General features: G+C 33.0%; 1 protein-coding gene and 1 non-coding gene across 2 annotated transcripts; both read left to right on the top strand.

Moving 5' to 3' along the window:
* The first annotated feature begins 6,946 nt into the window (after nucleotides 1–6,946).
* LOC131176125 (small nucleolar RNA R71) lies at nucleotides 6,947–7,053 on the top strand. The gene has a single exon (XR_009146253.1). It is a non-coding gene; the product is annotated as a small nucleolar RNA R71 (small nucleolar RNA).
* A 12,392-nt stretch (nucleotides 7,054–19,445) lies between these two features.
* LOC110645821 (uncharacterized) lies at nucleotides 19,446–23,496 on the top strand. Its single transcript, XM_021799080.2, has 9 exons — nucleotides 19,446–19,722; nucleotides 19,824–19,904; nucleotides 20,000–20,410; nucleotides 20,688–20,823; nucleotides 21,210–21,372; nucleotides 21,634–21,762; nucleotides 21,861–22,055; nucleotides 22,906–23,028; nucleotides 23,129–23,496. Exons 1-9 carry the CDS (start codon nucleotides 19,536–19,538, stop codon nucleotides 23,219–23,221), a joined length of 1,518 nt encoding a protein of 505 aa, XP_021654772.2. The 5' UTR covers nucleotides 19,446–19,535; the 3' UTR covers nucleotides 23,222–23,496.
* The last annotated feature ends 1,018 nt before the right edge of the window (nucleotides 23,497–24,514 follow it).

Below are 24,514 nucleotides of genomic sequence, written 5' to 3'. Positions count from 1 at the left end.
TGCTGACATTTGCTTTTTGCTGGAAGAGGGTGATTTGGCTTGTGTGGAGGCTGAAGTTTTTGGGTGGAGGTTCTGACATTGGGGTGGTGGGTGGTTCTTTACGCTTTGAGAGAGGAGGTACAGAAGCTATGGGTCGGGTGGATTTCGACCTAATTTTCCGCTTGTAAGTGGCTGTGGAAGGTGGTGGAGGTGTTTCTTGTGGAGGGGAATTGGGGTTGGGAGGTCGCATTGCCAAGGGCGAAACTTGGAGAGGGGAGGTTTGAGGGGAATGAGGAGGCGACTCCATTGATTACCGATGGTGAGGATGGAGGAGATGAGGAAGAAAATGAAAAAGGCGGAGAGAAATTAGGGCAAATGTGGCGAAAATAAGAGTGGAGAAGAAGGGGGAGAGGAAGAGTTATGCCAGAATAAAGGTCGTGGGGGGAAAAAGAAGTGAACAGGAATATCAGGAAGTGGAGGTGGGAAAATGGTGCCGAAAACAAATTTTGATTTGAACAGGGCATGTGTTAAGGCTGCATAAGTGAAAAGTGAGTGTGCATAACTTATGCACTCTCTTATGCATGTTTCGGTGGGTGATAAAAAAGTGTGAAAAACTGATTATGCAATAGTGCATAGCTTATGCGCTAACTTATGCAAGTTTCGGCCTGTTTTGGATTTCAGAGAAATAGGTCATGCGGAAGTGCATAAGTTATGCACTCTCCTTATGCAGGTCTCGGCAGGTTTTGGCTTTTGGGGAGTGTGGTCATGCAGAAGTGCATAAGTCATGCACCCTGCTTATGCACCTCTCGGCAGGTTTTGGAATTCAAAGTTTTTGGTCATGCAGAAGTGCATAAGTTATGCACACTGCTTATGCACCTCTCGGCAGGTTTTGAAATTTGGAGAGTGTGGTCATGCGGAAGTGCATAAGTTATGCACTCCCCTTATGCAGGTCTCGGCAAGTTTTGGTTTTCAGGGTTGGTGGTTATGCGGAAGTGCATAAGTTATGCACTCTGCTTATGCACCTCTTGGTAGGTTTTGGTTTTTGGGGAGTTCGGTCATGTGGAAGTGCATAAGTTATGCACCCTGCTTATTCAGATTTCGGCAGAAGGAGAAAATGCAGGATTTGAAGTCATGCAAAAGTGCATAAGTCATGCACACACTTATGCAAGTCTTGGCAGGTATGAAATTTGACAAAAATGTGGCTATGCAGAGTTGCATAAGCTATGCACCTCCTTATGCAGTTTGCAACAGAGATGAAAATGGCAAGAATTGTGGTTATGCAGGATTGCATAAGCTATGCAGTTACTTATGCACAATTCAACAAGATTGAGATTACAATTGAAAATGATTTGGAAGTATGAAAAATACCCTAGAATGAAGAAATATAATTCTATGAAGCATAAATCATGAGAAATTTTTACCAAAAACACATTAATATATACAAAGTCCATCAAAATTGCATCACACAAGCTTGTAAAAATGAATCCTGCATAAAAGGCCTTTGTGAACCATGCAATTTTGACTCAAATTCTGCAAATCAACATTTAACACATTAAAGCTTAATAAAATCTGCATAAAGTTGCATCTATCCACAAATGAAAATGGACTCCCCAAGTTTTGCCAAGAAAATGCAATATTTCCATTTTGAATCACACAACCCAAATAAGCTCAAAACTACAAAGATGACCCACTTACCACCATATTAACATTAAAAGCACAAATACTTAAAAGTTACACACCCAACCTCACCAAGAACATAAGTCATCTGCTGCAGACCCCTCCTTTGCTGCAGAATTTCATTTTTTTTTCTCTGCATAAACCAGGTAGCAAACCTGCATAGGTTATGCAGTAAAAATCAATCAATTTTTGGGAGAGTTTGAAGGACAAAATTTCAGATTAAGAATAACTCACCAACAGTTCACCAACCTTCCTCCATTGAAATACATCTACAAGGGACAATATTCATCAATGTCAAAAATTGAATTTGGGGAGATTTAAGATAAAAACAAAAGTAATGTAAATAAAAGTAAATCAACAAAAAGGAAAATAAAAGAGCTTGGGATGCCTCCCAAAAGGGCTAATTTATAGTCCTTAGCTGGACTTTTCATGCACTTCACTAAAAAGAGGTGAGGGATTGGAGAGCTTATAACAGTTTGCTCCCTTTATTGGGTCTCCAATTATGTAATGTTTCAATCTATGCCCATTGACCTTAAAATTTCTGGATTTTTCACTCCAAATTTCAAATGTTCCATAAGAGAAAACCTTAGAAACTCTATATGGACCAGTCCACCTTGATTTAAGTTTTCCAGGGAACAATTTCAATCTTGAGTTGAACAATAAAACTGAATCACCCTCTTTGAATTCCTTTTTCTTAAGATGCTTATCATGCCAAACTTTAGTTCTTTCTTTGTAAATACGGGCACTTTCATAAGCATCCATCCTCAATTCTTCAAGCTCATTAAGTTGCAATAGCCTTTTCTCACCAGCTTGCTTGAGATCAAAATTCAAGGTCTGAATGGCCCAATATGCTCTATGTTCTAGCTCCACAGGTAAATGACAAGACTTACCATATACCAACCTAAAGGGAGTAGTTCCTATAGGGGTTTTGTAAGCAGTCCTATATGCCCATAAAGCATCATCTAGTTTGATAGACCAATCTTTCCGAGAATTGCTCACTGTTTTCTCCAAGATATGTTTGAGTTCTTTGTTAGAAATTTCAACTTGTCCTGAAGTTTGAGGGTGGTATGGGGTAGCTATCTTGTGCACTACACCATACTTCCTCATTAAGTTCTCAAATTGCTTATTACAAAAATGTGAACCCTCATCACTAATTACAGTCCTAGGAGCTCCAAATCTACTCAAAACAAATTTTTTCAAGAATTTCACTACCACTCTAGCATCATTAGTTGGAGTTGCAATAGCTTCCACCCACTTTGACACATAGTCAACTCCAACTAGAATGTATTTATTACCATATGAAGGAGGAAATGGCCCCATAAAATCTATTCCCCAAACATCAAATAATTCCACTTCAAGAATATCATTTAGGGGCATTTGATCTCTTTTTGACAAATTTCCACTCCTTTGACATTTATCACATTCCAACACAAATTTCCTCACATCCTTAAAAAGATTTGGCCAAAAGAAACCAGCTTGCAAAATTTTACTAGCTGTTTTGGAAATTCCAAAATGTCCTCCATAATCAGAAGCATGGCAATGATGCATAATACTCTGTGTCTCCTCATCAGGAATACATCTTTTTATTAAACCATCACAACATCTCCTAAAGAGTAAAGGATCATCCCATCTATAAAATTTTGCCTCATGCAAAAACTTTTTCTTTTGTTGCCATGTCATTCCTAGAGGTAAAACTCCACAAGATAGATAATTCACCAAGTCTGCATACCAAGGTAGTTTAGCAACAAGAGAGAAAAGTTATTCATCCAAGAAAAACTCATCAATAGGGACTTCATCCATTTCTTCATCATCCAATTTCAGCCGACTAAGATTATCTGCAACTACATTTTCAGCTCCCTTCTTATCTCTAATCTCTAAAGCAAACTCTTGTAGCATCAGAATCCACCTAATGAGCCTAGGTTTAGCCTCCTTTTTACGGAGTAAATACCTAATAGCTGCATGATCTGAAAATATAACCACCTTTGAGTCAATAATGTAAGGTATGAACTTTTCCAATGCAAAGACAATTGCTAAGAATTCCTTTTCAGTTGTTGCATAATTTGTTTGGGTCTCATCCAGTGTTCTACTAGCATAACAAATAGCATAAGCCTTTTTATCTTTTCTTTGACCAAGAACAGCTCCAATTGCATAGTTGCTAGCATCACACATGATTTCAAAAGGTAGGCTCCAATCAGGTGGTTGCATGATTGGTGCAGTGATAAGAGCTTGCTTCAACCTGCAAAAGGCATCCAAACAATCTTGGTCAAATACAAATGGTGTGTCATGACTTAACAAATTAGACAAAGGTTTAGCTATTTTAGAAAAATCCTTGATAAAGCGTCTGTAGAACCCGGCATGTCCTAGAAAACTTCGAATTCCCATGACATTGGTAGGAGGATCCATCTTCTCTATCACTTCAACCTTGGCTTTATCAACCTCTATTCCTCTGTTAGATACCAAATGTCCAAGCACTATCCCTTCCTGAACCATGAAATGACACTTTTCCCAGTTTAACACAAGGTCAGTATCTGCACATCGCTGCAAAACTTTAGAAAGGTTAGCCAAGCATATGTTAAATGAAGATCCATAAACAGAAAAGTCATCCATAAAAACCTCCATTATGTCTTCAATGAAATCTGAGAAGATTGCCATCATGCACCTTTGAAAAGTGGCTGGTGCATTACACAACCCAAATGGCATCCGCCTATAAGCAAAGGTTCCATATGGACAAGTAAAAGTGGTTTTCTCTTGATCATTTGGATGGATAGGGATTTGAAAAAAACCTGAGTACCCATCTAGATAGCAAAAATAAGAATGCTTAGCCAGTCTTTCTAACATTTGATCAATGAAGGGAAGTGGAAAATGATCTTTTCTAGTGGCTATATTTAATTTTCTGTAATCTATGCACATTCACCAACTAGTCACTGTTCTTGTGGGAATTAATTCATTATTTTCATTTTTGACCACTGTCATTCCACCCTTTTTTGGGACAACATGTACTTGGCTCACCCAAGTACTGTCTGAGATTGGGTATATAATCCCTGCATCAAGCAACTTTAAAATTTCCTTTTTAACAACTTCTTTCATATTTGGGTTCAACCTCCTCTGATGTTCAATAGACGGCTTACAATTTTCTTCCAAAATAATTCTATGCATGCAAAAGTGTGGGCTTATTCCCTTAATGTCATCTATGGTATACCCTAAAACTTTACTAAATTTCCTCAACACTCTTAACAACTTATCAACCTCTAAGATACTTAAATTTGCATTTACAATTACCGGATAAGTGTTATTAGTGCTAAGAAATTCATACCTGAGCTGAGAAGGAAGTTGCTTAAGTTCTACCTTAGGTGCATTTTCTTCCTTGAATGATGGTTGCTTAGATTCAACTTTTTCCTTTTGTGTAAGTTGAAAAACTGGGGCAGAAATGAATGGTGGACTTCCCTCTAAATGTTGAGCACATGCAGCCACATGAGGGTTGTCAGAGTCTATGCCTCCTCCATGAACCAAACAATTTTTAAGTGGATCTTCTGGATATTTCTTTCTGAAGTGTTCTTCAACTAACTCATCAATGATATCAATTCTCAAGCAAGTATCAGCTTCAGAATGATGCTTCTTCATAGTGTTATTAATATTGAAAACCAATTGATCTTCACCAACTCTAAGAGTCAATTTTTCTCCCTTAACATCAATCAATGCTCCTGCTGTAGCTAGAAAGGGTCTTCCAAAGATAATTGGAATATTAGAATCCTCCTCCATGTCCAGGATGACAAAGTCAACAGGTATATAGAACTTCCCAACCTTCAAAGGCACATTCTCCAAAATCCCTTCAGGATACTTAATTGATCTGTCAGCTAACTGGAGAGAAATGTGGGTTGGCTTAAGATCTCCCATATTGAGCTTCTCATAAATGGAGAGGGGCATAAGGCTAACACTAGCCCCTAAATCACATAAAGCTTTTGTAGAACATGATTCCCTAATGTGGCATGGAATTGAAAAACTCCCTGGATCCTTGAGCTTTGGAGGAAGTTTCCTTTGGAGGATAGCACTACATTCTTCTGTTAAAGCTACAGTTTCATGATCTTCAAGTTTCCTCTTGTTTGAGAGAATTTCTTTTAAGAATTTTGCATAAGAGGGCATTTGTGAAAGAGCATCAATAAAAGGCACATTTATGTAAAGCTTCTTCAAAACCTCTAAGAACTTCCCAAATTGCTTATCAAGCTTGGCTTTTTGAAATCTTTTTGGAAAGGGAAGTTGTGGCTTGTAAGGCTCTGGAGGTATATACTTCTCTTCCTTCTCTTCAATTTTCTCTTTACATTTTTTTGCACTTTCTTGTTTTTCACTTTCTCGTTTTTCACTCTCATCAATTTCTTTCTCATTTTCTCTCTTATCACTATTTTCACTCTTCTCATTTTTTTCACTCTTCTCATTATTTACAACTTTCCCACTTCTTAAAGTAATAGCTTGACACTGCTCTCTTGGGTTTTCCGATTGACTTGGAAGTTTTCCAAAAGACTTGGTACTTGAGGAAGATGCTTGTTGTGCAATCTGATTTTCCAGCATTCTGTTGTGTGTTTGCATCTGTTCTAGCCTTGCTTTCATCTCTCTCATCTCCTCATCATGCTTAGTTTGGTTAGCAAGAATCTGTTGTAATAAAGCTTCTGTGGTGGAACTTTGTTCTTGCTATTTTGGTGGAGGATTCATATTTTTCTGCTGAAAGTTAGGCAATGGTTGCCTATTTTGCTGATATGGAATTCCTTGTTGCTGTTGTGGTTGAAAATTCTGATTTGGAACTTGACTTTGCTGATTTCCCCATGAAAAGTTGGGATGATTCCTCCAAGTTGGATTATAAGTTTGAGAGTAAGGATTCCCCATTTGTTTATTTCCATAATTACCAACATATGCTGCTTGCTCTCCATAGTCTACTCCACAGCTGGTAGTTCCCTCTGCATAAGCAACTTGTTGTGAACTTCCAGATGATGATGATGAACTAACCAACATACTTAAATCTTCCATCTTCTTAGCCAAGACATTTGTAAGTGCATCAAACTTTGCATTAATCATGTTGAATGGATCAAGGTCATATATTCCAGCAGCTTGCCTTTTTTGAGTTGGAGCTGGTCCTCTTGGACTACTCCAAAGATGAGTATTCTTTGCAATTTTCTCTAATAGCTCATAAGCTTCATCTTCATGCTTCATAATAAATTCTCCTCCTGTTTGAGCATCAATAATCCCTCTAATTGCAGGAGTGACATTTGTGTAAAAATTCTGGTTTATCATCCATTTCGGAATGGCATGATGTGGGCATTGTCTCTCTAATTCTTTCCATCTCATCCATGACTCATAGAGAGTTTCATCTTCTCTTGGTCTGAAAGCTGTCATTTGGTTTCTCAATTCTTGAGTTTTTCTAGGCGAAAAATATTGTGTACGAAATGCATCAGTGAGTTGCTCCCAATTTGTAATGGAGTTGTGAGGTAAAGAATCAAGCCAATCCAATGCTCTATCTTTCAAAGAGAACAGGAATAGCTTCAATCTTGCTGCATCATCAGACACTCCAGGTTGATTTTGCATATCACAAATCATAGCAAACTTCTTTAGATGTGTGTGTGGATTTTCAGAAGGTTGTCCCCCGAATTGGGAATTTTGAATCATTTGAAGAACTCCAAAATCCATCTTGTAACTATTTGCATCAATCCTTGGTCTTGCTATGCTCTCTCTCAAGTCATCAAAACGAGGAAAAGCATAATCCATCATACTTCCCCTAGGCACATTAGCATTTATAATCTCTTCACCCTGGGCTACATTTTCATTGTTTTGATCATTTCCAGCATTACCACCAATTCTAATTCTTTCATCAGCCATGTCTGCTTCAATTTCAGTTTCTCTCAAGGCTTCTTTCCTTTTTCTAGTTTCTTTCTTATTGGCTTTACAAAATTTCTCAATTTCAGGATTGAATAATAAGGATGTGTCACTTGTGCTTCTAGCTCTTCTCATAAAAGATTAAAAGTACCTGAAAAAGAACAAACAAACACAAAATGAAAAGATAACAAAGATAAAACTAAAAACAACTAAAATAATCAAGAATTCAATCTTAAACAAACAACTCCCCGGCAACGGCGCCAAAAACTTGATGTGGCCCAACCGCAAGTGCACGGGTCGTACAAGTAGTATAGAAAAAGATATCGTTCCCACGAGGAGTTGTGTTAATGATTGAATTTTTGATATAAAAAGTTGACTAAATTGAACTATCTTTGAAATTAAAGTAACAAATTGATGGGTATTTGAGTATGAAATCTATATGTGCAAAATTAATAATCTATCCAAAAATGTATTAATTAAATTAAAATTGCATCAAATTGAAATAAGCAAGTTCAAATATGGCAATATTTAAAATGGCAAGTAATAAAATTCAATTAGACATTGACAATGATAAAAAGGCGATTTCGGAGTTCGGGATTTTATATTCGAGCTATTTTGGGATTTTAAATTGGTTATCCAATCTTGTGGAACTTACGGGTTTTAAGGAGATTAATTCTTAAATCCTTTGAATACCCTTTCGAGTGAGACAAAGAGTGCCTTAATCAATCTAATCCTACTTTCGTGGAGTTAGAGTTAATTAAGACCCATTAAATTCCTTAATTAATCTATAAATCCTCTTAATCCTTAGTCTATTTCTAGATCTAAGTTAATTAAGTCCAATTCCTTGATTATCTATCACAAGACCTTCTCCTTTCGGTGCCTCAACCATGGATTAAGAACATCACTTAATGGGATCCTACACTAAGCATGTCATTAAGCACACAAGAAATGAATAAAACTCATTAAGACCACAAAATATGGATTACCCAATCAAAATCCACAAAATATTTCAAATACTACATCCCTTACTCCAGAATCAAAATAAAACTACTCACTATCCATAATATTTACAAGATATTGTGAATTTAAATGGAAATAAAGCTTTAATCTAAGCTAAGAAACAAAAAGCTCAACATTAGAAATGTAGGAAATATGTAAGAAAAGAAAGAAATCTTCAAATCTGGTTGGAAATGGTGTGGAAAATGATTGTGTCTCTTCAGCTGCTCCTTTTTCTCTTCTTCCCTTCTTTTTCTACTCTCCCTCTAAAATGGGAAATGAGGCTATTTATAGCATTTTCTGACATGGAGCCCTAAAATGGTGTGTTTTAGGAGGGATTTTCTTAGGGAATCTTCTGCCAGCACATTAATGAAATCTTTGTGGGACTGCATAAGTGGACTGCATAAGTCATGCAGTCCCTTATGCAAGTTTCGGCTGGTTTCTGGTTCACTTATGCAAAACTGCATGACCAGGTGAATAGGTTATGCACAATTCCGTGAGATTGCATAAGGGGGCGTGAATCTGCATAAGCCATGCACTCTCCTTATGCACAATTCGGCAGGTATTGGAACAGTGATTTTTCTCCTTATGCAGATCTGCATGGCTTATGCAGTAAGTTATGAGAAATTTGGCCAATGCATATTTCAACTTTGAAACTTGTTTTTGGCATCTTTGGCTGTAGAGATCACTCCTCAATGGCAAAATTTCTTTTTAGTCCTTCCAAAACACCATTTTTCCTACAAAATAAAGTAAAAATTACAAATTAATCTAAAATTGACAATTATGAAAAACTAACTAATTAACTAATGAAATTAGCTAAAAATGATTAATAATCAAATAAAATGGCTATGAAATTAAACCTAAATGATTATGCAAAATGTATGCATCAAATATAACAACCATCATAAAAATTTATTAGTAAATAAATTGGTTTTGTGATAGCAACTATAATTTTAGCTTTATCCCATAATCTCTCCAAGCATTAAAAACAATAGTAGTTGCTAAAGCCTTTCCACAATCAATAAGCCATTTTAACAAAATGTAATGAGAGGCAAACTTTGTTTTAGCCACTTTCAAAGGCTCTAGTTTTGAATTAGTTCGAAACACAGCTATGGCATGCGAATGATTCAAAAAGTACTTCACAATTTCTTTTCCCCTTTTATATGTATCTCTTAACCTATTAAATTCATTTGCAAAATCTTTCAAAATAGGCAAAAGGCTTATTTTTACCCTTAAAATATAGACCAATAGTCATATAAATCCTTAAAGTGTTTTAAGTTCTAAATAAACTGTTCAAGTCTTAAAAAAGATCAAATAAGTCCTTTAAATTTTAAAAATAGATAAAATAAACTCTTTTACTATTTTGGGGATAAATAAGCTTTTACTTTTAAAAATAAATAAAAAAGACTGAGCTATAATTTGTCTCTAATATAAATTTAGCCAAGGTCATGACGAAGATCTTCTAGTCTATTGGATCCTTATCAACAATCATGTGTATCTAATTTATAACATCTTAGTAAGTATCTGCTATATCCTGAAGTAGATTGATAACTTGTTTTTTACTAAATGATTCAAGAAACTTCCTTATGGGTTCAAGAAACTTTTGCAGATAAATTTCTTGAATCATTATATAAATAATAACTTATCAATCCGCTCCAGGATATTGCAAATCAAATACGCAGGATTGTTGATGAGGACCCCGTACACTAGAAGATCTTGGTGCATAATTTTGTCTAGATTTATATTAGAGACAAATTATATTTCAATCTTTTTTATCTATTTTTAAAAGCTAAAATTCTTATTTGTCCACAAAATAGTAAAAATGTTTATTTGATCTATTTTTATAATTTGAACGATTTATTTAATCTTTTTAAAAGTTGAAGGCATAATAGGACCGTAAAACACTTTAAAGACTTATATGACTATTTAGCATAACTTTAAATATCTAAATACACCTTTTTCCTTTAAAATAAGATTTAAAGTATGAACAATGCAAGGTGAGCAAAAAATGTGGTTATATACCTTTTGTGTCTCCTTTGCAGCAAGCCTACAATTTATTTCATTATTTGTCACTAGTTGAAGAATATTAGAAGCCTCCACATCTTCAATGGCACCCAACAAAAATTCAACAATTCCCAAGCCTATTTTTTTAATTCCTGAAAAGTCTTCAACATATAAGAATATGGTTCCATGACTATTTGTTGTAATGACATTTTTTAGAAGCTGATTCTAGCAATTTGTCCATCCATCAGACACAACGGATACCCCCTGAGAATACCAAATGTCGCTTATTGGAGTCAATTCTCTCTAAAATTCTCTTGCGCTCATCCAACAAATTTGTTTTTGCCTTTTCATAAAATGGAGCTTTATAGCCTTTAGCACATCTATTTATAGTAGATACCATCTCATGAAATTAGGGATTCCTTAGAACATTAAATGGTATGTCGTTAGCACACAAACCATTTAAAATTTTTATATGAACCACATCTTGCTTCATTACACTAAAAAGAATATTCAATTGATAGAATGACTAGTTAATGCGGTTTTGTAAGAACAAAATTTCTCAAGGATTGAGAAACTCCAGACTTTTCACCATCTTGCACCTTTTTTCTCAAATTTTGATATCAATTTGATCTTCCATCAATGAAGTACAACATTGAATCTTAGCTTTTTTAGCTAGTGGAGCACCGAAAAAGTGATAATAAATTCTAGTGTTTGAGCTAATAAATTGATTTTTGCAATGTTTGAATATCCAACCTTTTGAGCCTCATGTATTTTTGCCTTGTGTTGCATCTATGAAAGTTGCTTCATCCAACAATGGCTTCAGTTTGGTATTTGATTGAGAGTGCTCCACTTGCACTTCTTCTACATCTTCTCCATCAATTGAATTTCCATCCACTTTTTGAATTTCCTTTGCTTTTGAGTGTTCGTTTTCTTCATCCATATTTCTTTTCCCAGAAACCATGGCTATTTGAATTTTTAGCTTGGGCAAGGTATGTTTATAATGAAGGTTGGAATGGAATAATTTCAAGAAAAGCCTTAAGTTAGCATATAAGAATGCGGATGGAAGGTTAGAAAATAATCTTCAGCATATAATCTTCAACTTTGAAGTTAAAATGTTGCATTAGATTTATTAGCATTGAAAGTGACATTTTTTGAGGAAAGATAAATATATTTATGAAATGTTTATTAGCATTGAAATGTTTAATGCCGACTGCTCATTTTTGTTCTTCTTCAATTCTTTGTGCTCTTCAAGGGATTAAAGGATCTCTGAGGTCTACGATGTTAGTGCTTATTTGTGAGAGATTCGAAGGACCTCCAGACTACATGCATGTTTAGATATAAAGGATCTACAGTTTTTGGTTGTAGGAGAAAAAGGGTTCAATTTTTTTCAAGGAAAATAGATTTTAGGCATAGTTTCAGGCTTTCATGTTTTCTTGTTGTGGAGGCCTGTACATGCATTTCTTGTGGTTTTGCTTTCGTTACAATGGACAATGTTGATGATGTAAATCATTCCATTAAATATCTCAACCAATCAGTTTTAGAGGGCAGATAAATTGTAGGCCCTGTAAGCTATAATGAGCTTGATTTTGATAATAACAAAACTTAATGAAATATACATTAACCCTTTGTGCATAAGTATTTAAAGTGATTTTATAGGTCATGATATGCAAAGACACTGATGGAAGGACTATTCTATTGACATGGCTGATATAAAAGGAGTTTATCATCTTGTATAACACAAGACGAATCAAAGTCCATGAAGAAATAGGATAGAGATTAAGTTCTTAGGTCCATTGTACAAGATTGGAGAATTTATGCCATTTGAGACCTAAAATCAATTTTGTTTTTAGATTCAAGAGTTTAGAAAGTGTTTTTATATCATTTCTAAGGTTTTTGGATGGTCAAAATAATTTTTACAACTTTTCTTCAAAAACTCAAAATTTCAAATTTTAAGTCAGATAGTAGCGAAATTAGTTAACCGTTGCGAAAATTAGTTAACTAGTTTTGATGTCTAAAATTCTCTATCTTACAAAACTAGTTAACCAGTGAAAATTTTAGTTAACTATTTTTATGATCTAACCTGACTCAACTCTGCTGCACGATTTTCTAAGTAATAACGACTAGTTTTTTTAAAATTAAAAATTCGTTAGACACACTCTCTAGCAGACATTTTTGGTAATGAAAAGCACCTATAAAAGGCATCATTTACTACAATTCTAACAAATGAAAGTGCTCTTATTCATAGTGAATTTATTATGGTATTTTTAAAGCTTTTATTCAATTACTCTTGAGCTTGAGTGGCAAATCTTCTCTCTCAATCTTCTAGCATTAAATTCTATATCTGAGAATTATTGAGAGTGATTTCTTCTACACCAAAACCTATTTAAGGTTGTGTAAGTGTGAGGACACACTTGTGGAAGGTTTTCAAGCACCTTGTGAAGCTTGTGGGAGGTTTTCAAGCACCTTGTGAAGCTTGTGGTCTTTTGTGGGAAGCAAAGACGTTGTAAAGGTCCTTAAGCACCTGGGAAGCTTGCTGAGATTGTAAAGGTTTTGAATCTTGCCTGTTGAAAAGATCAAATAGTAGAGTGACTCTCAAAGTGGGACTTTGGGAAGAGTGGATGTAGGCTAAGAGAGTCGAACCACTATAAACATTGTGTTTGATTCTCTTCTTCCCTTAACTCTTTAATTTTCAGCACTTTGATTCTCTGATTATATATTGAATGTGTTGAGAATTTGTTTTATTGAGTTAATAATGAGTTTAAACAATTAAACTTGCAAACTCTGAGTTTTATGTGAGAAAATACACTTGATATTAAGTAATTATTTTGTGTATGAGCTAGTATTTGTGCATAACTTGATTGATTACTTAAATTACATCCTAGGAACAGAGTTATACACATACATAGAAGTGCAAAGCCTCAATTTTTCATTAAGTCTTGAGCAAGGACTGAAAAATTATCTAAAGTGTCCAATTCACCCCCCCTCTTGGTCACTTTCTTTGGGACAACATAAATAATAGTGGAGAAGGTAACGTTATTGTTTGCAACATAAGCCAGTTTTGATTCTTTTTAACTTAAAGGTTTTCTAGTTATATTCAGAAAATATTATTAGCTATGTTGGCAAAAATCAAAGATGATCAATTTAGGCTTTCAACCTACATTTTTCTCTAACTAGAGTTAATAATTTTTTTAAGTATGTATTATGCTTAATTTAGAGGCTCAAATTTCGTATTTTGCTTGATTAGAAGCTAAATTTTTGTATTCAGTTGAAAAGATAGATCATGATATTATTTTTTTAAAATTAATGATTGATGTGAATCTATGATGATACCAAGCTTAATTCAGAGAATCGAATTAGAAAATTGAATTGAACCAAATTTTTTAGTTTGGTTCGATTTAACTTTTTTTAATGAAATCAATTCAGATCAGTTTTAGAAATTTACTAAATTCAATTTTTGTTTTTCCAATTCAATTCGGTGTAAAAAGAAAAAACAAGGTATTAGCGATGGATTAATGGATTTGTCTTAAAATCCATCGCAAAAATATAGGTTAGCAACAGATTAGCAATGTATCTGTTGCAAATCCTTCGCTGAAGCCCATTATCGATGAGGTTTTCAGCGACAACATAATCTGTCGCTAATTCAAAAAATTGACTTTTAGTCTGTCATTGAAATCCTCATCCTTAAAGTATCAACAATGGATTAATGAAGTATCAGTGACGGATCTGTTACTAATCAATATTTTTGCACTGGAATTTTGATCCATCGCTAGATCCATCTTTGATACTTGTGTTTTATTATAGTGATTATTCATCCCTACTTTTAACTTAACTCATGGATTGGTTCATTCAAGGTCAACCCATCATGCTTTCGGGTCTTGAGTTTATGTTAATTGGATATTATCGCTCTAAAATAAAGCGCTCTCTGTCTCTCTCTCTTTTATTTTTTTGTATACAATGTGTGAATCCTCCACATTCCAACAATATGGTAAAAAAATTCTTCTAGGTCTTCAAGAAGAATCAAAAGCAAAGGGCTTAAGCGTTCCCCTAATACTCAATATGATAACATGGATGAAGAAATTATTCAAATTAAAAAATTATTTTATTTTATTCAAATTAAAAAATTATTTTATTTATATTTGTATAAGTAGACAAAATTAGTGGTCTCAATTTTTATGCAATTTTAGATGGATCAACTTAAATATATATTTATTTAATTGACAATATATACTTTATTATTTCACTACTCCCTAATTTTTTTTCTGTAATTTTAATGATTATTATTATTATTTTAATCTTATAATATTATGCCGTATACTCTAGCTATTTAGTGTTTATATTTATTTTTTGACTGTTGTGCCTATAAATTTCATGCATGAAGTTAGTAAAATATTTTGATACCAACTGATTTTTTTTTTAATTATATAATAATTAAACTATGATATAGTAATACTTATTATAGGAATTTTATTATAATTTTTTGAACTGAAAAAAATTTCTTCACCATCTACCCTGCTCTTGCTATTTATAGGCCAATGGCCTCCGTCTTCAATTAAAGACCTTAATAATGCTTTGGGGCATGATGGAGCAGCTTTGTGGTGTAGTCTGACAAAATATAGTTCGGATAAGTGGTGTACGGGTTTTATGTTGAAGCAAGGGTGTAATTCGATGATGGGTGCTAAAGCTTTATCCATTCACACAGGCCATGATCATGCTTGGTAGAAAGGCTACCAGCAAGTCATTGTTGAGTGTGACAATTTGGAATTGGTGGATATTATAGCTGATAGAGTCTTTAGCTTGTTGATACTTCAAAGAATAGTGTCGGGCATCTGGATTTTGCTTGCTTGTGGATAGGAGGTCTCTAATTTATATGTTTATTATGAAGCACATTTGTGTGCGGACTAGCTTATTTCTCATGGCACTAACTTTCCTATTGATTTTTATGTGTTAGGAATTGGTATTATGGCATTAATAGTATTTCACTTTGTTGTCAATGTTTAGGCTTTTGTTTGCAGCCTCTCTTTTATTAAAAAATAAAAAATAAAAAATACGGTAAATTAGATAATATACTTGAAATATATGCTCCTTCACTCACTTAATTATCGGATCTACTTTTCATAATTTATGAAAAATTTCACATTTATATGAGTGTAAAGAGCATTAAAATTTACTACTTTAGATGTCTTTAATAATTTTACAAATATGTCTCATCCCTGATCTCCTCTTTGAATGGTCACTGATAAGTATTTTCATTGATAGCAAGCCCTCTCTAGCTTTTCTATTGATTTTTTTAATAACTTTCATATTTGTATCTATTAATTTGGAACATATTTTGAGTATATTTTTTACAAATCTATCATTATTGCTGGCTTTGAGTGAATAAATTCTCAAATTTGTCATTGTTGATAGATCTCAAGTTTTTGTAGTATTTTCTTTTCTTTTATGGAGTTATTATGTGTTTTTATTATTGGGATATTTTGTTTTAAAAGAAGAGTATTATAGAATGTGCAGATTTTTCACTTCAATAAAAGATTCAAATTTAAAAGTTATCTAATATAGATCATCAAAAAGATTATAGAGTTAAAGAGTGAAATTCATAATCTACCTATTAATTAACTCACATATTTTATTAATATTACCGATCTTTCAAATTCTTTATGTTATTTTTATATGAATAACTAATTTCATTTAAAGTCAAAGGTCAAAGTTGATTAGAGGGGTCACGCCCCACTAAAAAAAAAAATCTTTTAACATAAATATTTAGTATTTTTAGTCGTTGATTAAATTTTATATTTAAAAAGAAAATATATTTTATATTTATTTTTAATTAAAATTTTATACTAAAAATATTTTTATTAATTAAAATTAAGGTAATTATCTTTTGAATCAAGCCAAACAAATCCATGTATCTAAATATAAAATTTAAAATAAATTCTTACCTTTTTTACAAAGCAATTTTGAAAAGTATGTATCTCACATGAATTGTAGCATTTATTAAATAAAATGTGTATTTTATATATAGTTTACTTTAATTAACATATATGTTTTATTTAATAAATACTACAATTCATGATAAATCAGAATAAAAACTTTTTCACTAATTTTTTTTCTTTTTCTTTTGCCTTATAAATAGAATATTAGAATTGTAAAACTATGCATATTATTGCATTGATTTTTTTTTTATTTCTCTTTAATTAAAATTTAAACTCATTACTTGGTTTTTCAAAAATTTAGTAAAAAATTAGTTTAAAAAATTTGTATTTAAACCCAATTTATCAATAATTGTAGCATTTATTAAATAATGTAGTATCTATTAAATAAAATACACATGTTAATTAGAGTAAATTATATATAAAATATAATTCTATTTAATGGATACTACAATTTACGTGGGATACATTCTTTTTAATTAAATATTATTTTTAAAAGGCCTAATCATACTAAAAATCTAAAACTTTTTGACATTTTGCTTTTTAATCCAATGGTTTCAATTTGGTTTAATTAACCAGACTTTTAAATATTTAAGAAATCATATCCAAATTTCAAATTGGAGTTGAGGAGCATGCGCCCCATCCCATGAGGTAAGCCGATTTTTTTTATTATTAAATAGTGGGCCACTTGTCGGATCATTTAAAATTAAAAAAAAAAACCCCTCTCTCTCTCTCTTTCTCTTTCGAGCTTTTTTTATTATTAAATAGTGGGTCACATGCCACATCATTTAAAATTAAAAATCTCTCTCTCTCTCTCTCTCTCTCTCTCTCTCCACCATAAGGGCTAATGACAAAAATAAGAATATCCCAAATAAACTCTCTATAAACCATATACATTGGCAAGAATGCTAGATTTTCAAGATTACAACTGCTAACAGAAGCAAAAGCAAAAGCAGAAGTAGTTGTCAAAATGTTATTTTTTATATCACATAGGATCCAAAGCAACATAAATACAAGTAAAATGTATGTGTTTTCTATGTTTTTTAGTCAGTGTTCCATAACTTAAGATATCACAAAAGAGCATATTGAAGATAATTAGAAGAAAGACAACCCTGTGTGAACTGTGTAGATCTTGTGTTCAATGGAAATATATCTATAACCTAAATACGAATTACTCAAAACTCAATGCGGACATATATAATATCTGAATATCAATTTGCAAAAACACCTTTTCTTGTTGTAGCTTCAACCTCTATCCAAACACCATCCATATGTTTGTACAGCTTCTCAGTTGTCTACTTCGTTCTGTATTCACCTTTCACAATCTCAAACCCTCCCTTGACACACAAAAGTATGTCTCAGCCTATTAACTAATAAAAGCTAAAATCACACAAGGCATGAACATAATAATGCCATAAAATACCTAACTTTCAACTCATCTTTCACCCCTTTCAGTTCTTCTGTCTTCTCCTTCAGCTTCTTGACCGACTATTGAAATTCTTGATGTCTGCATCTAACAAAATAACAATAAAATTGAATCTATAGGTAGCAAAGAGATGAGAGAAAACTGAAAAAGGAAAAAGAAAACTCACGAAAGTACTAGAGAATGAACACCGTTTTATTGAGTGTGTGTGTGTGTGAGAGAGAGAGAGAGAGAGAGAGAGGGATTTTTTTTTATTTTAAATAATGTGACATGTGGCCAACTATTTAATAATGAAAGAAGCCAGCTGGCTTGCCACATGTAATGGGGCACATGCTCCCCAAATTTAATTTGCAATTTTGATACAATTTCTTCAATTTTTGAAAGTTTGGCCAATTAAACCAAAATTGAAACCATTGAATTAAAATGTAAAATGTCAAAAAGGTTTAAATTTTTAGTATGATTAGACCTTTTCAAAATTGCTTTAAATTATGGTAAAAACACTTTGTAAAAATATATAAATTTATTTTTACACTTTATATTTAGATAAATAAATTTATTTGACTTGATTCAAAAATAATTATGTTAATTTTAATTAATAAAAACATTTTTAGTATAAAATTTTAATTAAAAAATAAATATAAAATATATTTTCTTTATAATATAAAGTTTAATTAATTGACTAAAAATGTCAAACATTTACATTAAATGATAGTTACAGCCAAAATTTTTATTTATTAATCAAATAAAATTTTAGATAATATATTATAATTTATTATTAACTTTTTAAATTCAATTTCACTCTCTTTGAATATAATTATAAAAAATTTAAAAGATTTAACTAATTTACACATAAATTAAAATTACAAATATAAATGCGAATTGATCTAAATGTTTAATTTTTTTGTACAATTGACTAAAATAGAATAGTAATTTTCATATATACTTAAAATCTCCTTTTTAATGTTTTTTTATCAAAATTTTATGGTAATAATAATTTACAAAAATTAAATTAAGAATGTGAGGATTAAGATAACCAAATACTAACTTTATTCCTACTGAGATATTTTAATTTTTACAAATGAAAAATGCATGATTTTCTATGCTCTTTCTTTTTTAATTAATTAAATTACATATTTATTAGCTTTAAAAAATCATATATTTTTTTATTAATTTAATAGTTATATTTATTTTAAATTTTATAAAAATAAATTATTTGATATATAATCATTTTTTCATTCCTAATAAAAAAAAATAAAATTCCAAATATCTAGCGTCTCCTTCTTTGCTTAGAAGTTTGTGCACATATCCAACGCACACGTGCTTCCAACAAAACATTGAATTCTGCCCACGTACTAATCACTGACACCAAATATAATACCAAACAGACTCCCACACGTTAATTATTCAACTCCCAAATTTTCCACACGCGCTTTCCCTGCACGTCTCCGCATAAAGAACCGTCAGATCGCTGATGGAATCATTAGAGCGCGTGCGGCCAGATATGGACACTACCTTAAAACGTTGTCGTTTCTCATCATTGATTGACTTTTCAAAGGTCGGGACTTGGCTTTCGGCCCACCCCGCGTGTGTGTGCGCTCGTGCATTCGCTTAGATTCTAAGCCGAGAACGAGAAGTTTTAGTCTCACGAAGAGAAGGAGAGAGAGCGAAAAATGGGAGCTTGTGCTTCGAGGCCGAAGGACTGTGTTGGTTTATCGTCGAAGAAGAACAACAACAACAATGGGAAGCATAGAATGAGGAGGAGGAGAGTGATCAAAAAGCGTGTTTCTTCTCGTAATATTGAAAAGAATGATTTTGCTGGACAGACAGATCGTTCTCATACTAATCTTGCTTTCCAAGGTTTTTTTTTTTTTTTTTGGGATCGAACTCGCATTCGTTGCTTTTTTATATTTAACATATTTATAATTGTTTTTAATTTGGGTTTTTTAAATCTTCAACAGGAAGCACTGATGCTCCCTGGTCTGATGCTATTTCAGTGCTTGAATCTGAATGGGACGATGAGTTTTACAGTGTTCATGATGGTTTGTGATTTTAATATTTAGAGTTGCTTCAGAAGCTCTTTTTTATTTATTTTTTTATGGGATTCTGAGGGGAAAATGGTTTTGGTTGATGACAGATGGGTTCTCTGTAATTGGGTCGGAGAGTGTATTGAGTTTTTCATCGCCTAGAGATTTTAATCCAAAGGACCATTTCGAGAGCACTACTCTAGGGCTTGATAATGAGGGACATGCAGAGAATGTTCAATCAAAAGACAAGGACTCTCGATCCAAACCCAATGAGGAGGTAAAGGGTATTACAGTTCCTGGGTATGGAGTTTCGAATGGCAGTACTAGTGTTGGAGGGGAAGTAATGCAGGAGGCAAGTCATTGTGGGCTTCTTCCAAATACTTGCTTACCTTGTCTTGCTTCAACAGTCCCTTCGCTTGAAAAGAAAAAATCTCTAAGTCCTGGCACATCAGCCTCTAGGAGAAAACCTTCTCTGAAACTTTCCTTTAAATGGAGAGATGGACATGCTATTCCAACGCTGTGTAAGTGTTGCTCTCAGTTTCTTCAGTCTCTGCAATTATCATTACCTGTTTGTTATGAATTATAGTTATACTTATAATTGGAGCTTTTTGATGGATTAGAACGTGATAGCTGCTTTCTTTTTCACGCTACAATATAATTGAGATAGGTAGTAGATAATGGAACTTTTATCTTCATTATCCTGATACTTTGATACAATCTTCTCTTAAAATCTTAATGGATTGATATGCCATAAGTCAGTTAGCTGCATCTCATGGACATTTTCTCTTTCTGTTTCAGTTTCACCCAAGGCACTTCTGCAAAGACCAATTGCCGGTTCCTCAATTCCTTACTGCCCTATAGACAAGAGGATGCCTAATTGTTGGTCACCTATTGAGCCAAGTACTTTCAAAGTCAGAGGACAGAACTATTTCAGGTGAAAGCAATTAGTTTTAAGGGTTTTAAAAAAAGTTCATCATATCTATAGCATCATATGCAAGATAATTTTTTGCCTTCTCATCTCCTTTCTACTGCACTTTTCTCTATCATCAATCACTTCTTAATTATCATAATTTGAAAATAATCTCAACTTTATTAGTAGAAGTTATATATGTCCACTTTAGATAAAACTCAATTCACACATGTAAGTAGTTTAATTCTGAATCTCTCAAAATACTCTCTCTTTCTTGTTATTTATATTAATAGCATAAGGTCATTTAGATTTTCATGGTGTGTGCAATTTTTTTTTTTTTTGGTAGACTTCTACTACCTTATTTCTGTGGTGCTGAATTTAGTATTGCCTTCCTCTTGTGTTTTTGATAGGGACAAGAAGAAGGATCGTGCTCCAAACTGTGCTGCATTTTATCCGTTTGGTGCTGACATCTTCCTCTCTCAAAGGAAAATTCATCATATTGCTCAATTTGTGGAACTTCCTGCTACTAGTGCATCTGATGAAGCACCATCTATTCTAGTTGTAAATGTTCAGGTACTAATATCATTCTTTTCTTTGCATAAATAAATTAGTTGTACTTCACATCAATGTTTGGTAGAAAAAAAAATATGGCAATGCATTTTCCCTGCTTTAGTGCTTTAAATTATGCACACTGCTAATCAAAGATGCTGTAAATAATTGTTATTCTTGTTCATTGAGCCTAAAAAGTTATCTGCCATTAGGAATACGGCATTATTCTTTAACGTAGGGCATTTTAGGTATTTTCAATAATAACATGAATTATTTTCCCTACAGATACCTTTGTATCCTGCCACAATTTTTCAAAGCGAAAATGATGGTGAAGGAATGAACTTGGTTATGTATTTTAAGGTGTCTGAAAATTACTCAAAAGACCTTCCCTCTCATTTCCGAGACAATATCAGTGTAAGATGAATGCATCTCAACCTTTGTGCTTGCATAATATTTACTTATTTTTAACAGTTTATCAAGTAGGTTCTGATCCACGTTTCTTTCCTATACAGAGGTTAATTAATGATGAAGTGGAGAGAGTAAAAGGTTTCCCAGTTGATACAATTGCACCATTTAGGGAAAGACTAAAAATCTTGGGCCGATTGGCAAATGCAGAGGATCTTCAATTAAATGCTGCTGAAAAGAAGCTTATGAATGCTTACAATGAAAAGCCAGTTCTATCACGTCCTCAACATGAATTCTATTTGGTAAGTTGAAAATATCTTCAGAACGATTATTATGATGTTTTAGTATATTAATTTTTACAAATTAGCCTTAGTCAAAAGAATATATGTGAGCAGTAGGATTTGTTTATCAGTGGTATCTTTTGGAGCATTCATGGCACCTGCCTTCAGCTACATTTTAGTTATCAGACCTATAGTTATGAAGATTGAAAGTACCAAATCATGTGTTTTATTGGGATAAGATCAAGAGAGTATCTTATGCTTTTAATCAATGTACAAGCTGCATTTTATGGCTGCAACACATACCTAGAGTGTTTTATGTGCCAATCTTTCTGATTGATTTAGCAATATATTTCCAAACTAATAATAATGCACATATTAAGTGGTCATATGGATTTAGTACATTTCTCAAGTATCATTTTGTTTCTCTGTGCTTTCCTTATTTATGAGGCTTGTCACAGATATGTCAACTTTGTTTAAATTTACTTCTAAATTGAGCATAATATGTCAACTTGATTTCAAGGTGTCTATATATAAAGAAACCTAGCAAATGTCTAATAAGTGGAAATATTTGCTAATGTAACCAGTTAATGGAAGCATACTGTTCACCCATAAATGTAACTGCATCAAACTGTCACATCACTTTACTAAAAGAAATATAGGAAAATGAATGTTATTATTGCTTAGCCAGAAAAACTTGCTCTTAGCTTGTGTTTTGGCAGAGTTATGACTAATTTTGTGGCAATGAAATACTTTATGACTTAACAGATTGGAGAAAGTATGGCATTTATTTTAATTTTGTTGAAGTCCATGCGCGGTAATATAGAATGAAGAAAGCAATTCTTACTAGTGTTTTATTTTTATATTCCCACAGGGAGAAAACTACTTTGAGATTGATTTGGATATGCACAGATTTAGCTACATTTCTAGAAAAGGTTTTGAAGCATTCCATGACAGATTGAAGTTTTGCATCTTGGATTTTGGCCTGACAATTCAGGTGAACATATTTTTTTGTAGTAAGATTAGCAGTAGTGCTTTATAGTTGTTTACAATTCAATATGATGCATACCTGACATTATCTTAAAATTTTTAAACAGGGATACAAGGCAGAGGACTTGCCCGAGCATTTGTTATGTTGCATACGTCTGAATGAAATTGACTACACTAAATACCAGAAATTAGGGTGTTGATAAGGCCTTTGTAACCCCAACCCCAACCCCACCAAGTGCTTCTATACAGTAAGGTTTTTTTTATCAACAAAACCTATGAGACCCAAATTCTTTTGTTTTCTCCTATTTTATAGCCTACCTTCTGGAGTTCTTGCCAGTTGAAGGCAAAATCCTGTGGCCTCAAAATTTTTATTTGACCGTCTCCATTGTTTGTATATAGATTCTAACTTGAGTGTGTATGTATGTGTTCAAAAGAAAAGGAAGTAAAAGAAAAGAAATGTTTGCTATTATTCCAATTCATGTTGTCTCTTGTGCTATTTTTCCACTATAATCTGTGAAGGAATTCGTAGTTTTCAATGGTTTTGAATGACAGCTATATGTTTATCTAGGCATTTGTGATATTATCGATGTGATCTTTAGGTGCTTTGCTTTACATTGTTTATTAAGTAATCCATTTTCTGTTTGTTCGTTACTTGTATGTTGTTTCTTTTAGAATACAGTGTGGTCTTCCATCTGCTTAGTTCTTTCCAATGAATTGAATCATTCATCCGCACACAGCCACCACCACTTAAAAAAAGAGGGGGATGAAAAATTTGCTGAATAGATTCAATTTTGCGTTTCAGCAGTAAATATGATTATTCAGCAAGTTGGTGCTTGTTAATGCACATTTAGAAGATAATTTTCCGCAAATAATATATGAGGAATTTCTATGTAACTTCTGAAAGATTCCATTTTTCGACTTATATATTGCCTCTGATTGATTTTGGCGACTAATCATTCCTGTTACTCTTCAAGATGATTGCTGATAAGCTATCATGAGCAAGAGTACAAAAGGAGGAAAGAATTGAATATTGTTTGCAAAAGAATTGTCCTCGTAAATGGTGTAGTATGGTAATAGAATCCCCAACTAAGAATTTCATGGGTCAGTGGCATGCAATAACAGCCTTGTTCAGGTAATTTCAGTGCTTCCAAATTAATCCAAAGGAGACTGAACTCAAGAGAAGCAAATGAAAGAGGGAAAAAAAATATGTATGTTGTAGATGATTTTACACAGATGATGATAGAGGAAGAAAAGGAAAACTTGGCTGTAGGAGACCCCATACAACTCCTAAATAATGACAGGACTTTGCACATTTGAATCTCATTTTCTGGTTTAGAAGGTGGCATTGGAGATGTGGAGGAACTGGAATTGCTAGTGTCCTTGTTTTGTTGGAAGGCTTCTTCTCTACCTTTTTCGATGTTTTTAAGATACAACTCTTGGCTTTTATCAGTAGCTTTGCCTAGAAGTGGTCCACTGAACGCTCCGCTAGCCTT

The sequence above is a fragment of the Hevea brasiliensis genome, chromosome 18 (assembly GCF_030052815.1).
Source record: "Hevea brasiliensis isolate MT/VB/25A 57/8 chromosome 18, ASM3005281v1, whole genome shotgun sequence".
In the NCBI taxonomy this organism is placed as follows: domain Eukaryota; kingdom Viridiplantae; phylum Streptophyta; class Magnoliopsida; order Malpighiales; family Euphorbiaceae; genus Hevea; species Hevea brasiliensis.
This window is presented reverse-complemented; position numbering and strand designations above follow the sequence as displayed.

Coding starts and splice junctions, on each gene's coding strand:
- LOC110645821 (XM_021799080.2), top strand. CDS start 19,536: ATGGGAGCTTGTGCTTCGAGGCCGAAGGACTGTGTTGGTTTATCGTCG. Junction 20,824..21,209: donor AGAGGACAGAACTATTTCAG/GTGAAAGCAATT, acceptor TGTTTTTGATAG/GGACAAGAAGAAGGATCGTG. Junction 21,373..21,633: donor TTCTAGTTGTAAATGTTCAG/GTACTAATATCA, acceptor TTTTCCCTACAG/ATACCTTTGTATCCTGCCAC.